General features: G+C 43.1%; 1 protein-coding gene across 1 annotated transcript in view; it reads right to left on the minus strand.

Moving 5' to 3' along the window:
* Positions 1-15074, minus strand: part of tmem8b (transmembrane protein 8B) — a 225618-nt gene that overhangs the window by 2434 nt on the left and 208110 nt on the right. Inside the window, exons 10-12 of the mRNA XM_063018330.1 lie at positions 14728-14906; positions 13336-13482; positions 12328-12444 (exon numbers count right to left, since the gene is read on the minus strand). Coding sequence (XP_062874400.1) covers positions 12328-12444; positions 13336-13482; positions 14728-14906 — 443 coding nt within the window. The remainder of the gene's footprint in view (positions 1-12327; positions 12445-13335; positions 13483-14727; positions 14907-15074) is intronic.

Consider the following 15074-nt stretch of genomic DNA (forward strand, 5'->3'; position numbering starts at 1 on the left):
TACCTTTTTCCTTCCTCCCTTCTCTCTCTCTCTCTCTCTCTCTCTCTCTCTCTCTCTCTCTCTCTCTCTCTCTCTCTCTCTCTCTCTCTCTCTCTCTCTCTCTCTCTCACCCTCCCTTCTATTCTTTTACCCTTTTCCTTCCTCCCTTCCTTCCTTCCCCTCTCTCTCTCACTCTCCCTCCCTTTATTTTACCCTTTTCCTTCCTTCCTTCCCCCCTCTCTCCCACCCTCCCTTTTTTTTACCCTTTTCCTTCCTCCCTTCCCTCCCCCTCTCTCTCTCTCACCCTCCCTTCTATTCTTTTACACTTTTCCTTCCTTCCTTCTTTTCTTCCTTCCTTCCTTCCTTCCTTCCTTCCTTCCTTCCTTCCTTCCTTCCTTCTTCCTCTCCCACCCTCCCTTCTATTCTTTTACCCTTTTCCTTTATCCCTTCCTTCCTTCCCCTCTCTCTGTCACCCTCCCTCCCTTTATTTTACCCTTTTCCTTCCTTCCTTCCCCGCTCTCTCTCACCCTCCCTTCTATTCTTTTACCTCCTTCCTTCCTTCCTTCCTTCCTTCCTTCCTTCCTTCCTTCCTTCCTTCCTTCCTTCCTTCCTTCCTTTCTTCCTTCCTTCCCCGCTCTCTCTCACCCTCCCTTCTATTCTTTTACCCTTTTCCTTCCTCCCTTCCTTCCTTCCCCTATCTCTCTCACTCTCCCTCCCTTTATTTTACCCTTTTCCTTCCTTCCTTCCCCCCTCTCTCCCACCCTCCCTTTTTTTTACCCTTTTCCTTCCTCCCTTCCCTCCCCCTCTCTCTCTCTCACCCTCCCTTCTATTCTTTTACACTTTTCCTTCCTTCCTTCTTTTCTTCCTTCCTTCCTTCCTTCCTTCCTTCCTTCCTTCCTTCCTTCCTTCCTTCTTCCTCTCCCACCCTCCCTTCTATTCTTTTACACTTTTCCTTCCTTCCTTCTTTTCTTCCTTCCTTCCTTCCTTCCTTCCTTTTCTTTCATTACCTTCCTTCCTTCCTTCCTTCCTTCCTTCCTTCCTTCCTTCCCTCTTTTCCTTTTCTTTCTTTTTTCTTTCGCCTTCATTCCTTCCTTCTTCCCCTCCCACCCTCCCTTCTATTCTTTTACCCCTTTCCTTTCTCCCTTCCTCCCTCCCTTCCTCCCCCCCCCCCCTTAAGAATACTCTATTAAAAGAAGTTAAGTAATACATTTTACATTGACAAAACACTTGAATGGAAAAAGTGGCAGAGCCGGAGCAAACACCTCAACCTTCCTGGTCAGAAAACTAATTTAATCTAAAAGCAGAGAGTTCACGAAACTGATACGCCTCTACAGACAGGCGCGCTACACAAGCTCTAAGATCCTTGAAAACAAGAATGATAACAAGCCAGCAACCATATAAAAATGTAGGACAACCTGAAACAGTTACGCAGTGAACAACAAGCAACAAAATGCAGAACAGTCGTCTTTGTTTCTACACCCACACAGAGTTTAGCACAGAGATCCACATCTGAAATGTGCACACAAGCATTTAGACAATTTAGAACAATCGATTTATGAAACAAAAATAGAATCTTTTGAAAAAAAATAAGCTTATTAGCTTTAAAGACAGAAGTGTGAAACGTTTGTTTACAAGAACATCAGAGTGAACGTAGCCCGAGTGAAATAAGATCAGAATAAAACTGGTGTGCATTGAACATTTTAAAAAAATCATAAATACAGCAGGACAAACAATAAAAATGTAATCTCATCAGCCACTTTCTCAACCGCTTAACCAATTAGGGTCACGGGGGAGTGCTAGAGCCTATCCCAGCTGTTCAATGGGCACAAGGCACACAGTAACACCCTGGACGGGGCGCCAGTCCATCGCAGAGCAGACACACACACACCTATTCACCTATAGGGCAATTCAGTGTCTTCAATTAACCTGACCGCAAGTTTTTGGACTGTGGGAGGAAACCCACGCCCCACCTGGGGATCGAACCCAGGACCTATTTGCTGTGAGGTGACAGTGCTACCCACCGAGCCACCGTGCTGCCCGTACATAAATGATCATCTCATCTCACTTTCTTACCCGCTTATACAATTAGGGTCACGGGGTGGTGCTGGAGCCTATCCCAGCTTTTCAATGGGCGCAAGGCACACAGTAACACCCTGGACGGGGCGCCAGCCCATCGCAGGGCAGACACACACACACACACACACACACACATTTACATTTACCTATAGGGCAATTCAGTGTCTCTAATTAACCTGACTGCATGTTTGCATGTTTTTGGACTGTGGGAGGAAACCGGAGCTCCCGGAAGAAAACCCACACAGAAAGGACCCATATTGCTCCACCTGGGAATCGAACCCAGGACCTTCTTGTTGTGAGGCGACAGTGCTACCCACCGAGCCACCGTGCCACCGTGCCGCCCCATTAGATAAAAACATTGTTGTAAATTTTTTCTACTGTGCTTGATGTAAATTGCTTTATTCTACACAGATATACAGATTCTCGCTTCCTCTTTCTCTCTCTCTCTCTCTCTCTCTCTCTCACACAGACACACACACACACACACACACACACACACACTCACATACATTCCATTATTTCATACCCCTTTTAGACCTTTATTGATGTCACAATCAGTAATGTAAGTACTTTAGCCTGGACCAGTTTTCACAAGAGCACTCACTGCATCAGAGCAGCTTGTAAATGGAATCATAAAAAAACTATACCTTTTTAAACTGGCGGCTTCTACCATTTAATACCTTTCTTTTCCTGGCACTATGAATGGAGCCCTGACTGCGTTCTGGTTTCATCTCTTTTTGCGATGCTTATGTAACATTCGAGGCCGGCGAGATGAGCCGTTGCTAAGAGCACTTCGCTGGAATCTTTTGTAGATCTGGATGTGAGAATCCCTGTAAACAGAAGTAGCTGTTCGCTGAGAGTACAACAAACAGAATAATACATTATTTTTGTCCCCTTGAGAAGTTTGCTCACTGACGTTCGGTGTGAATACAGTTTGCGAGGGAGACGTCTTAGAAAAAAGTAACCTGTACAGTTCCAGACTCGCTTAACAGCACAATAAGACGTTGTCAGATGGTTGGGCGCTGCCCTTATTCTCACCGTGTGTGTTTATTTGCTCTTATTTTCTGATGCTTCTGGCATCTGAACGGCCCACATTTTTGTTGGGACGGTATGGAAAATGCAAATAAAATAAAAACACAGTGTTCCTTACATTTACTTTGACTTTTATTTCATTGCAGACAGTTTGAAACCAAGATATTTCATCTTTTATCTGCTCAACTTTATTTAATTTGTTAATAAACATCCATTCCTGCATTTCAGACCTGTAACACATAACAAAAAAAGTTGGGACGGGGGCAATTTAGGGCTAGTAATGAGGTGAAAATACTATAATGTTGTGATTCCAAACACAGGGGATTGTAATCATGGTTTTGTACAAAACCAGCATCCAGGATGATGAGCAAAGATGATCAGAGGATCTCCGGTTTGTCAACGAATGCGTGAGAAAATGATTGAAATTGGGATTTGCATATTTCTCCCTCTACAGTGCATAATATCATTAAACCATTCAAGGAATCGAGAGGAATTTCAGTGCGTACAGGACAAGGATGCAAGCCTAATCTGAACGCCTGTGATCTTCGATCCCTCAGGCGGCACTGCATCAAGAACCGCCACTCAACAATATCTGACATAACCACATGGGTGAGGGATCACTTTGGAAAACCTTTGTACAAGCACTACAGTACAGAGTTACATGCACAAATACTACTTAAAACTTTACTGTGCAAAAAAGAAGTTATGTTAACCATGTCCAGAAGCGGCGTCGACTTCTCTGGGCTTGAAGGCATCTAGGATGGACCATCACACAGTGGAAACGTGTATTGTGGTCAGATGAATCAGCATTCCAGATCTTTTTTTTTTTGAATAAATGGACACCGTGTGCGCCGGACCAAAGACGTAAAGGACCATCCAGACTGTCATCAGGAACAAGACCAAAAGCCATGGTGTGTCATGGTATGGGGCGGTGTCAGTGCCCTTGGTAAAGGTCGTTTACACTTCTGTGATGCAGCATTAATGCAGAAAAGTACATTGAGATCTTAGAGCAACATATGCTGCCTTCAAGACGTCGTCTTTTCCAGGGACGTCCATGCATTTTTCAACAAGACCATGCAAAACCACATGCCGCACAAGAGGGTACGGGTACTGGAGTGGCCTGCCTGCATTCCTGACCTGTCCCCAATAGAGAATGTGTGGAGAATTTTGAAATACAACCCATGCTGTTGTACATCTTAAGACGTGTTTGCAGGAAGAATGAGACAAAATAAAACCTGAAACACTAAATCACTTGGTATCATCAGTGCAAAAACGTCTTTCAAGTGTGGTGAAAAGGAACGGCAGCGTTACAAAGTGGTAAATGCTTTACCGTCCCGTTCATAGTCTTGAATACAACTGTGAAGAGCTTAGAGGCCATTCTAAAAGATCCCCACAGATACATTACAGAATACGTTCAAAAGCAGCGTCCATCTGCAGCACAGACTTCATCTTTCACCTTGGAGAGAGGTCTGAGAGCTGGTATTGATTGGATGACACAAGGATCGATGCTACCTTGAAACTTGGTGTACTGGGATTCTGGCTTTTTGCACCTCAAACCAAGTTATCAGTTCTTCAGGACTTAATGCAGGAATAATGACATCACATTCAGGAGCATCTCGCTGAACTACACTGTATGGACAGAAGTATTGGGACACCCCTTCTAATATTCGCAAGCGTGTGTTTCAGCCACACCAATTGCTAACATGTGTAATAAATCAATTTAGGAAGCTTACTGCCCCTTGTGCACAAAGCAAGATCTATATAGACACAAAAAGTCTCCAGTGGCCTGCACAGAGCCCTGACATCAGCCCCACTGAACAGCTTTGGGATAAATTAGAAGGCTTTTTTGACCAACATCAGTGCCCAGCCAGACAAATGCCCTTTTGACTGAATGGGCACAAATTCCCACAGGTAAAGTTAAGTCTTCTGAGAAGCCTTCTCAGAGGAATGGCTGCTGTTCTAAAAAGAATCTGCTAAAAAGATCGCGCGCAGGTCACCGATCAGCCATAACATTAAAACCACCTCCTTGTTTCTACACTCACTGTCCATTTTATCGGCTCCACTTACCATATAGAAGCACTTTGTAGTTCTACAATTACTGACTGTAGTCCATCTGTTTCTGTGCATGCTTTGTTGGCCCCGTTTTATGTTGTTCTTTAATGGTCAGAACTTTCCAAGGACCACTACAGAGTAGGTATTGTTTGGGTGGTGGACCATTCTCAGCACTGCAGTGACACTGACATGGTGGTGGTGTGTTAGTGTGTGTTAGTGTGGAGTTTTTAAACACCTCACTGTCACTGCTGGACTGACAATATTCCACCAACCAAAAATATATCCAGCCAACAGCACCCCGTGGGCAGCGTCCTGTGATCACTGATGAAGGTCTAAAAGATGACCAACTCAAACAGCAGCAATAGATGAGCGATCGTCTCTGACTTTACATCTACAAGGTGGACCAACTAGGTAGGAGCATCTAAAAGAGTGGACAGTAAGTGGACGCGGTATTTAAAAACTCCAGCAGCTCTGCTGTGTCTGATCCACTCATACCAGCACAACACACACTAACACACCACCACCATGTCAGTGTCACTGCAGTGCTGAGAATGATCCACCACCTAAATAATACCTGCTCTGTGGTGGTCCTGGGAGAGTCCTGACCATTTTACCAGGGTAAAAGCAGGTTTAAAAGGTATGTAGAGAAATAGATGGACTACAGTTAGTAGTTGTAGAACTACAAAGTGCTTCTATATGGTAAATGGAGCTGATAAAATGGTTTTAATTTCCTTCAGGATCAATAAAGTACTGTATCTGTTTGTCTGTCTGTCTGTCTGTCTATCTGTCTGTTACACATTATGGTGCTGTCACACGGGACGTTTTGTGACATTCTGTTTACTGTATATATTTAAATAATTGAAAGATTTAGTTTGTTTTTGTTAATTTATTACTACAATAATACTCAAGCCATCATTATGTTATAATTTGTACACTGTCTGCTTAGCACTCACTGATCCCCATTTTCCCCGCGTCTCTGTGCAGGTACCATCGATCAGCCAGCAGAGGTCGTAATCGCATCAGTTCTGAGGAATCCCCTCCATGTCCCCTAGCCTGCTGGTAGCTGAGCTGGGATTCGAACTGGTGAGTTCGAGACGTCAGTTCTGGTGTGCTAGCTTGTTTTACCGCTGAACCAGCTGAGTGCCCATTATAGGTTTTTTTTTTTTTACTATAATTTCTATTATCGTTAATTTGTAAAGGATAATGGGGTGATAGAAATGTGCAGACCAGTGACTTTATATGCTCATTTCTTGTTTTAATTAAGCAGTAATCAGTAAAATGCAGACACAAAGTCATTGTAGCTTTTCCAGCCTGTTAAGAATGAAACGCTTAAACGAGTATTTCTGAGTATGCAGATTTCATGAGATGTTTTAGAGTCCCTGGTCATTTGCTAGAATTACTTTGTGATCTTTAATGGGATCCGCTAGATACGTTCCATGCCTGTACATAAAAAACCTTACACCGTATATGCCTAGACATGTATTCCCAGTAATAAATATACTGCAAATTATTAACCTTTTATGCCATTATATACACCCCACATTAAACTCTATTCATAAAAAGGAGCAAAAATGTGTCTAATCACACAAATGTTAAACATTAAATTAAAAAACTAAATACACAGATAATAATCAGGCACTAATTCCACTTGTCTTGTTGGGTGAAAAGGTAAAAAAAAAAAAAAGTCATATCTAACGTACAAATTGATGTCTGAGCATTATGATACGAGGCAGCTTCTCTGCATAACGTACTGAGGCATTAGTGTATCAAAGGACACATGACTGGTGCGAAGTACCAAAAAAAGGTTTGGTGTTTTAATGGCCTAGCCAATCTTCTGACATGAATCCACATTTATGTAAATGTAGATGTGTCTATTAGAGAAACCCAATGCCGTAATCACTATATATATATATTGGGGAGAGGCGGGGGGTGTTCACATATGCTCAAAATGCCCCCCATATACTGGTGTAAAAATAACTCGCTGGCTTTGCCTAATGTTAGAATCCGTCAGTAATCCCATCAGTTGTTAATATGGCAGAAACTTTTGAGAATGGCAGGAAACGCACCTTCTCCTTGGTGGATTTGGTACCCCCCCCCCATGTTCAATTCATTTGCTAACAAAAAATGGGCCAATATTAAACCACAATTCTTCAAAAATTGCTGTATCCTGAACTAGTTCTAGTCTTAATAATTTGTGCTCTACAATCCCCAGGCAATTTACTACAGACCTTTCCCATGTCTGGCTTACTCTCTTAGCTCTTTCTCACTCACTCTTATTCGTCTTCGTCCTGTTCTTCCATTACACTTCGCTTCCACGCGACCGCAGTCTACTGCTCCGCTTCACTGATCTCATCTGAGGCCGTCCAAGCACATTCACGACGCAAGTCCTTGCCGAAAGGACGTGATGAACAAGCCGATATGGGACTTTTGATAGATAAAGCCGTCGTGTTTACACCGAAGCTGTGGTGAGATCCGGCCCAGATAAACTTTATGGGCTGCGTTTAATAAAATAACACTTAAATGTGGGACGCTTTGAGATTCAGAAAGTAATATCAGGAGAAAGATGAGATGAGAACAGAGTCATGTACTATATAATAAAGAGGATCATATAGTGAAAGGGTAATAAATAACACATGGCCAGACTTTCATAATGTACTCGGCCTGCTATCACTTATCAGTACCTTGTCTGACATTTTATTATGCTTTTTACACTGTCTGAAAGCAAAGCGTATATACCTGTATTTATATTCTGTATGGTGCAACTTTTTATATTCCTAAACGGTGCTACTTATGATGGCCTGCAGCTTTACTCATCACTTATCACTTAATTCATACCAACTGTGCTTTAGTATGTTCATGTAGTTACAGAATACTGCGACATCTCTGCAATGTCCTGATTAGTTTTCCACGATTGAGGAGCGCAAACTGACACCTGAGCAGTAGCCGACTGCATCTTTTCGTATGCGATCAGCCTTGTGCACGGAGAGACGCACCCTGATCAGCGTTATTCCTCCGCTCTGTGCAGACGCCATCGATCAGCCGGCAGAGGTCGTAATTGCATCAGTTATGAGGTCCCTATCTGACTCCCTCCTTGGATAAACGACAGCCAAACGTCGTTCGTGTGGCCGCCCAGCCCAACCGGATGGCAGAGGTTAGATTCGATACGGTGTATTCGAAATCCCAGCTCTGGTGTGCTAGCGTATTTTACCGCTGTGCCACTTGAGCGTCCCAGTTTTTCCTTCTTTTTAGAGATACAAACACCTTCATGCTTTTTATAGATATAAACACCTTTTCCTGTTAGTGGGCTTAGCTGTTTTACTGCCTCTAATTGCTAACAGCCTCATTACATCAAGCACACGACTGCATAGTTTTTATATAGTGTATTTCTATAAAAGTGTAAAAAATATATGTAATTTTTTTGGTGTAAAATGTCTTATTTTTGCTTTACTTGGACCGTATATTCCCTGTGCAGCCGGTATAATGTACTATAATGTAATGTTTTAAGTCCCCAGTCCAATGGTAACATGTGCAGTCGGCTGTTACTTCTTTTACCCCAGCCGGTAATTGTTTCTCTTTGGAAGCTACACCACATGCAGAGTCACCTGACCTTCCCTCCCTCAGACACGGGCAGTTTTGTTTTTGGACACTCGGCCAGGTTTCTAGCCCTGCTCAGATCTGAACTTGAGAGCTCGAGCTCTCCAATGTAATGGGCTGTCATATTAGACCGCTCTTCCTCCAGAGCACCAGGAGGGCAGGTTATTATCCAAAACCTCACCAGTTGTCAGTACATTTAAACCAGACTGCCAGTCTGTGCTGCTGCTTGTTAGACGTATTCTACAAAAACATGCTTTTCAGACCACAAGACCTTCTGCTACTTTAATGAGGAACCTTCTTAATTTAATGTAAATTTGGTGTAGCGGAAAATGCTTTTGGTTTCAGACTCGGGTTGCTGCAAGTCAGAATAATAAAAAAAAGCCAAATACTTGGCTGAAATGTTTAAATTTAATTACAAACAATGTCAAATAAACAAATCCAACCCCCCACTTTTAGTTTATTATGTCCCAACACTCAACACTCCACTACTTACCGACTTCTGTAAATATACACAGATCAGGCATAACATTAAAACCACCTCCTTGTTTCTACACTCACTGTCCATTTTATCAGCTCCACTTACCATATAGAAGCACTTTGTAGTTCTACAATTACTGACTGTAGTCCATCTGCTTCTCTACATGTTTTTTTAGCCTGCTTTCACCCTGTTCTTCAATGGAAAGTATTCACTCACCTATCCAAATAATTAAATTCAGGTGTTCCAATCACTTCCATGGCCACAGGTGTATAAAACCGAGCACCTCGGCATGCAGACTGCTCCTACAAACATTTGTGGAAGAATGGGTCGCTCTCAGGGGCTCAGTGAATTCCAGCGTGGTACCGTGACGCAACCTGTGCAACAAGTCCAGTCGTGAAATTTCCTCGCTACTAAATATTCCACAGTTTACAACAAAGTGGAAGCGATTGGGAACGACAGCAACTCAGCCACGAAGTGGTAGCCACGTAAAATGACGGAGCGGGACGCTGAGGCGCATAGCGTGTAGAGGTCGCCGACTTTCTGCAGAGTCGATCGCTACAGACCCCCAAACTTCATGTGGCCTTCAGATTAGCTGAAGAACAGTGCGTAGAGAGCTTCATGGGATGTTTCTCCATGGCCGAGCAGCTGCATCCGAACCTTACATCACCGAGCGCGATGCAAAGCGTCGGATGCAGTGGTGTAAAGCACGCCGCCACTGGACTCTAGAGCAACATCAGTGTCTGGCTCACAAATGCGCTTCTGGAACACACTCCTAAACCTTGTGGAAAGCCTTCCCAGAAGAGTTGAAGCTGTCATAGCTGCAAAGGCTGGGCCGACATCATATTAAACCCTATGGATTAAGAATGGGACGTCACTCAAGTTCATATGCGTGTGAAGGCAGACGAGCGAATACTTTTGGCAATATAGTGTATAAGCGGTATTTTTTTTTAAATCTATATATTTTCTTTCTTTAAATTGTAGCACATTTTTGAAAGTCAGCCTTTTATATTTGATATAACACACAATGTAAAAATAGTTTGCAGGCTCAGTGCTTTTTTAAGGCACCGTAGTTTAAAACCATTTTCCTCCTTCCATCCCTCTAAATCAACTCGCTGCTCAGTCACCGCATGCAGTGAATGATTCATATTCGTCACCGCCGTCGTGCCAGTTCGTCTGTGCCTCTGTTCCGCTTCCATTTTTTACATCAACCACCGTGTACCATCTGAGGGAGACTTTTCTCAAGCCACTGATCACATCACGTTTTTAAGTCGGAGGCTACGACTAAATCCTGTCCTCTCCCAACACCCATTATTTTTATCTGCTCACTTCAGGAAACGCATTATGGTGACAGTGAAAGAACAAGCAGTCTGGTAATGGAACTATAAAGGCATGACTAATACCGGCTGTATAAAGTAATGTCAGGGCCCTGCGTTTATTTAGCAAGTGTGCTAATGCCCGCTACCCAAGATAAATGTGCGCCTCTCTGTTTACTGCTGGCGTATGCAGACCAAAGGGCTATGTGTTAGACCAAACAACTGAAAATCACCCAACAAATTACAAGGCGCCATGTAGTCAAGACAACCAAGACAGCCAAGACAGGAAATGGTCAGTCCTATAGCACTTAGCATCAGCACATTAGCAACCCGAGGATAGTAAAATTCCAGCTATTTTTGGAATGTGCTGCATCAAGCTGAAGTGGCTGGTAACATGGTACATAAACTCTATTACATTTACAGACATCCCAAGTTGCAAAAACTCATTTCAGGGAGGTACCCCCAGACCCGGACCTCGACCCCGACCCCCCAAGCCCCCAAAAAAAACAAAAAAAAAAAACTCTCGCACACACCAAACAATATGGGTGATAACAGAACTTTTAGGAGCTGCTAACTGAGCTAACTGTTCGCGTCATGAACACATTAATGTGTACTACATAGTGCACTAGATATGTGTACAAAGATAATAGATTTATGTTCCCTACATAGTGCACTAGATTGTTTATTAGAAAAGAATTTATGTTCCTTACTTAGTGCACTAGATAGTGTACTAGATAAAAGATTTATGTTTCCTACATAATGCTTTAGGTAGCGTATTAGTTAACGGATTTAGGTTCCCTACATAGTGCACTAAATTGTATATCAGATGACGGATTTATGTTCCCTACATAGTGCACTAGATAGTATTTTAGATATGAATTTATGTTTAGCCTGCTTTCATGCTGTTCTTCAATGGTCAGGACTCTCCCAGGACCACTACAGAGCAGGAATTATTTAGGTGGTGGGTCGTTCTCAGCGCTGCAGTGACACTGACATGGTGGTGGTGTGTTAGTGTGTGTTGTGCTGGTGTGAGTGGATAAGACACAGCAGCGCTGACGAAGTTTTTAAACACCTATCTGTCATTGCTGGACTGAGAATAGTCCACCAACCAAAAATATATCCAGCCAACAGCGCCCCGTGGGCAGCGTCCTGTGACCACTGATGAAGGTCTAGAAGATGGCCGACTCAAACAGCAGCAATGGATGAGCGATCGTCTCTGACTTTACATCTACAAGGTGGACCAACTAGGTAGGAGTGTCTAATAGGGGTTTTTGTATCTGTTGGTCCTGGATTTTGTAAAGTTGCTTTGAGACAATGTATATTGTAAAAAGCGCTATATAAATAAAGTTGACTTGACTTGACTAATACAGTGGACAGTGAGTGGACACGGTATTTAAAAACTCCAGCAGCGCTGCTGTGTCTGATCCACTCATACAGGCACAACACACACTAACACTAACGCACCACCACCATAATACCTGCTCTGTGGTGGTCCTGTGGGGGTCCTGACCTTTGAAGAACAGCGTGAAAGGGGGCTAACAAAGCATGCAGAGAAACGGATGGACTACAGTCAGTAATTGTAGAACTACAAAGTGCTTCTATATGGTAAGTGGAGCTGATAAAATGGACAGTGAGTGTAGAAACAAGGAGGTAGTTTTAATGTTATGGCTGATCAGTGTAATTAAATTGAGACTTGAGGATGCTTTCTGTGGTTTAATGTTGCAGTCTGGGATTGATGGCAACCATAGTTAATGCTAAAAACATCCACAAGTACACCTAGTTAGTCTATCCAATGGTTCTTACCCAAGCGATGGCCATTATGCCCAAGGCGAAGAGACTCGGGCCTAGAAGGTTCCACAGGCCATGACGGTCCAGCTGAAGAGCCATGGAGAGAGACATCGCCCCTAGCAGATACAGCACCTGCATAAAGCAACTTAAGTTAGTGCTAAAACATACGAACAATTATAAACTGAATGCTAAATTGGTCTATGATCATACACAGTATATAGTACAAGCATTATGTATATACACCGACCAGGCATAACATTATGACCACTGACAGGTGAAGTGAATAACACTGATTACCTCTTCATCACGGCACCTGTTAGTTGGTGGGATATATTAGGCAGCAAGTAGTAAGGATTTGAGCGAGTTTGACAAGGGCCAAATTGTGATGGCTAGACGACTGGGTCAGAGCATGTCCAAAACTGCAGCTCTTGTGTGGTGTTCCAGGTCTGCAGTGGTCAATATCTATCGAAAGTGGTCAAAGGAGGGAACAGAGGTAAACCGACGACAGGGTCATAGCCGGCCAAGGCTCACTGATGCACTCGGGGAGCGAAGGCTGTGGAGGCAGTGCGACTCTTTGGGCAATGATCTGCTGGGAAACCTTGGGTCCTGCCATCCATGTGGATGTCACTTTGACACGTACCACCTGCCTAAGCATTTCTGCAGACATTCTTTCATGGAAACGGTATTCCCTGATGGCTGTGGCCTCTTTCAGCAGGATAATGCACCCTGCTACAAAGCAAAAATGGTTCGGGAACGGTTTGAGGAGCACAACATTGAGTCTGAGGTGTTGTCTTGGCCTCCGAATTCCCCAGATCTCAATCCAATCGAACATCTGTGGGACGTGCTGGACAAACAAGTCCGATCCATCGAGGCCCCACGTCACAACTTACTGGAGTTAAAGGATCTGCTGGTAACATCTTGGTTCCAGATACCACAGCACACCTTCAGGGCTCTATTAGGGAAGGTGGTCATAATGTTATGTCTGATCGGTGTAAATTACTTGTAAATTTATATGAACGTTACCTGTTTGATGATGGATTTGAGTCTGGCCATAGCAATGACCGTGACCCACACTGACATGAGTGAGCCGAGAAAATCACAGAACTGAAGTACGTCGTACTCCATGATGCAGAACACCACAATGCCAGGCTGATCACAGGCATGGTAGAACTACCAAGAAAGAAAAAGATAAAAAACGACTTTATTTAAATGCATTTTATGGCAGTTCTGCAACTGTTCTGTTGCTGTGACTAAATATAGACTAAATCTGAACATTACTGTTTGGAATATTGACAGAAAATATTATTGGTGGCAGTTAAATTAGCCATATTTATGTGGACACGAGCCACCAACTGTAATCTATAACAGTCACTGACAAGGAATTAGAAGGCTTTTCTTTCCCCCAGTCTAGTTGTGTCCAATTACCCTGATTGCGTCCTCTATACTGGTTCGACCCTTCACCGCTGACTGAGGACGCCCCCTCCGGCACGTACAGTCAGTACAGACTGCATTTTTCACCTGCACGAGTCCAGTTCATACACTTGACGGGCGCCGGGCACGGTGGCCCACACCCCCATCAGCATTATTCCTCAGCCCTGTGCAGGCGCCATCAGTCAGTTTTACCAGTTATGAGGACCTACGATCCGACTTTCTTACCCTCTAACCCTGAACAGCAGCCAATCGTTGTTCATGCAGCCGCCCAGCCCAGTCGGAGAGGCAGAGCTGAGATTCGATACGATGTATTCGAGACCCCAACTCTGGTGAGCTAGCGTACTTTTTTTACCGCTGCGCCACCTGAGCGGCCCACGGGAATTAGAAGACCTTGACACAAAGTTCACAGACATTGTACAACTTGTGTCAAAATTAATGGTACTCTTTGATTGACCAGATTCACTGGTATTTAAATAATCGCATTTTCAAACTTTATACGTATAACTAAATGTTTGCTTTTAATTTATGGTTGTACCGGAAGTCAGATGTAACATGAAATAATAATATGAAATAATATTTTATGTCACATCTGTTAGATATGAACATTTGAGCAAAATCTGGTCCATTTGGTAAATGTGCTTTAGGCAGAAAAGGAAAACTGGAGCTTTTTCATAAATTTGATAAGAGGAGCATCTCTTTTGTAAACATGAATGAGGCTTACTGTTGTTTTGGGGTTGCTTTGTTGCCTCTGTCATCGGAGGCATTGAATCCAATTTTATGTTCTAATTTTTTTAAGTGGTAAATATGTTTTGCTTTATTTTGATTAGGAACAAACATCTAATATTGTCTACATCTACAAACTAGTACAAACTCTTCTGTCCGATAGTCATTCACCAAGGACGAGGTTACAAAACGATAAACAACAGTTGCTTTCTTGTTCAGCAGACAGTCGTGTCAGGTAGTTCAGTTTGAGTGAGCACTTACGGTAGAGAAGAACATGGTGAAGATGTAGACGGACGCCTCCAGCAGGTAATGGCTGCGGATGGCGATGGCCACAGGTGGCACGAACATTAGGTTACTTAAACAGAGTAGCAGGGTTGATAACAGCTGAAATCCATATGAATAAGCTCCTGTGTTGTCAGTGCAACCCCAGCCGTCCCAACCTGTAAACAGGTACATGCAAGTATTGAATAATCAGGTGGTCAAAGTTGGACTCATGATGTCCATGACCAGGATAAAGCAGTGGTAAACATGAAAATGAAATGAAAATAAAATGATAATAAATAGTTAATTAGGGTCATTATTAAATAAATAATGTGAAAGATATATTA

Source organism: Trichomycterus rosablanca, chromosome 21 (assembly GCF_030014385.1).
Source record: "Trichomycterus rosablanca isolate fTriRos1 chromosome 21, fTriRos1.hap1, whole genome shotgun sequence".
Lineage (NCBI taxonomy): Eukaryota > Metazoa > Chordata > Actinopteri > Siluriformes > Trichomycteridae > Trichomycterus > Trichomycterus rosablanca.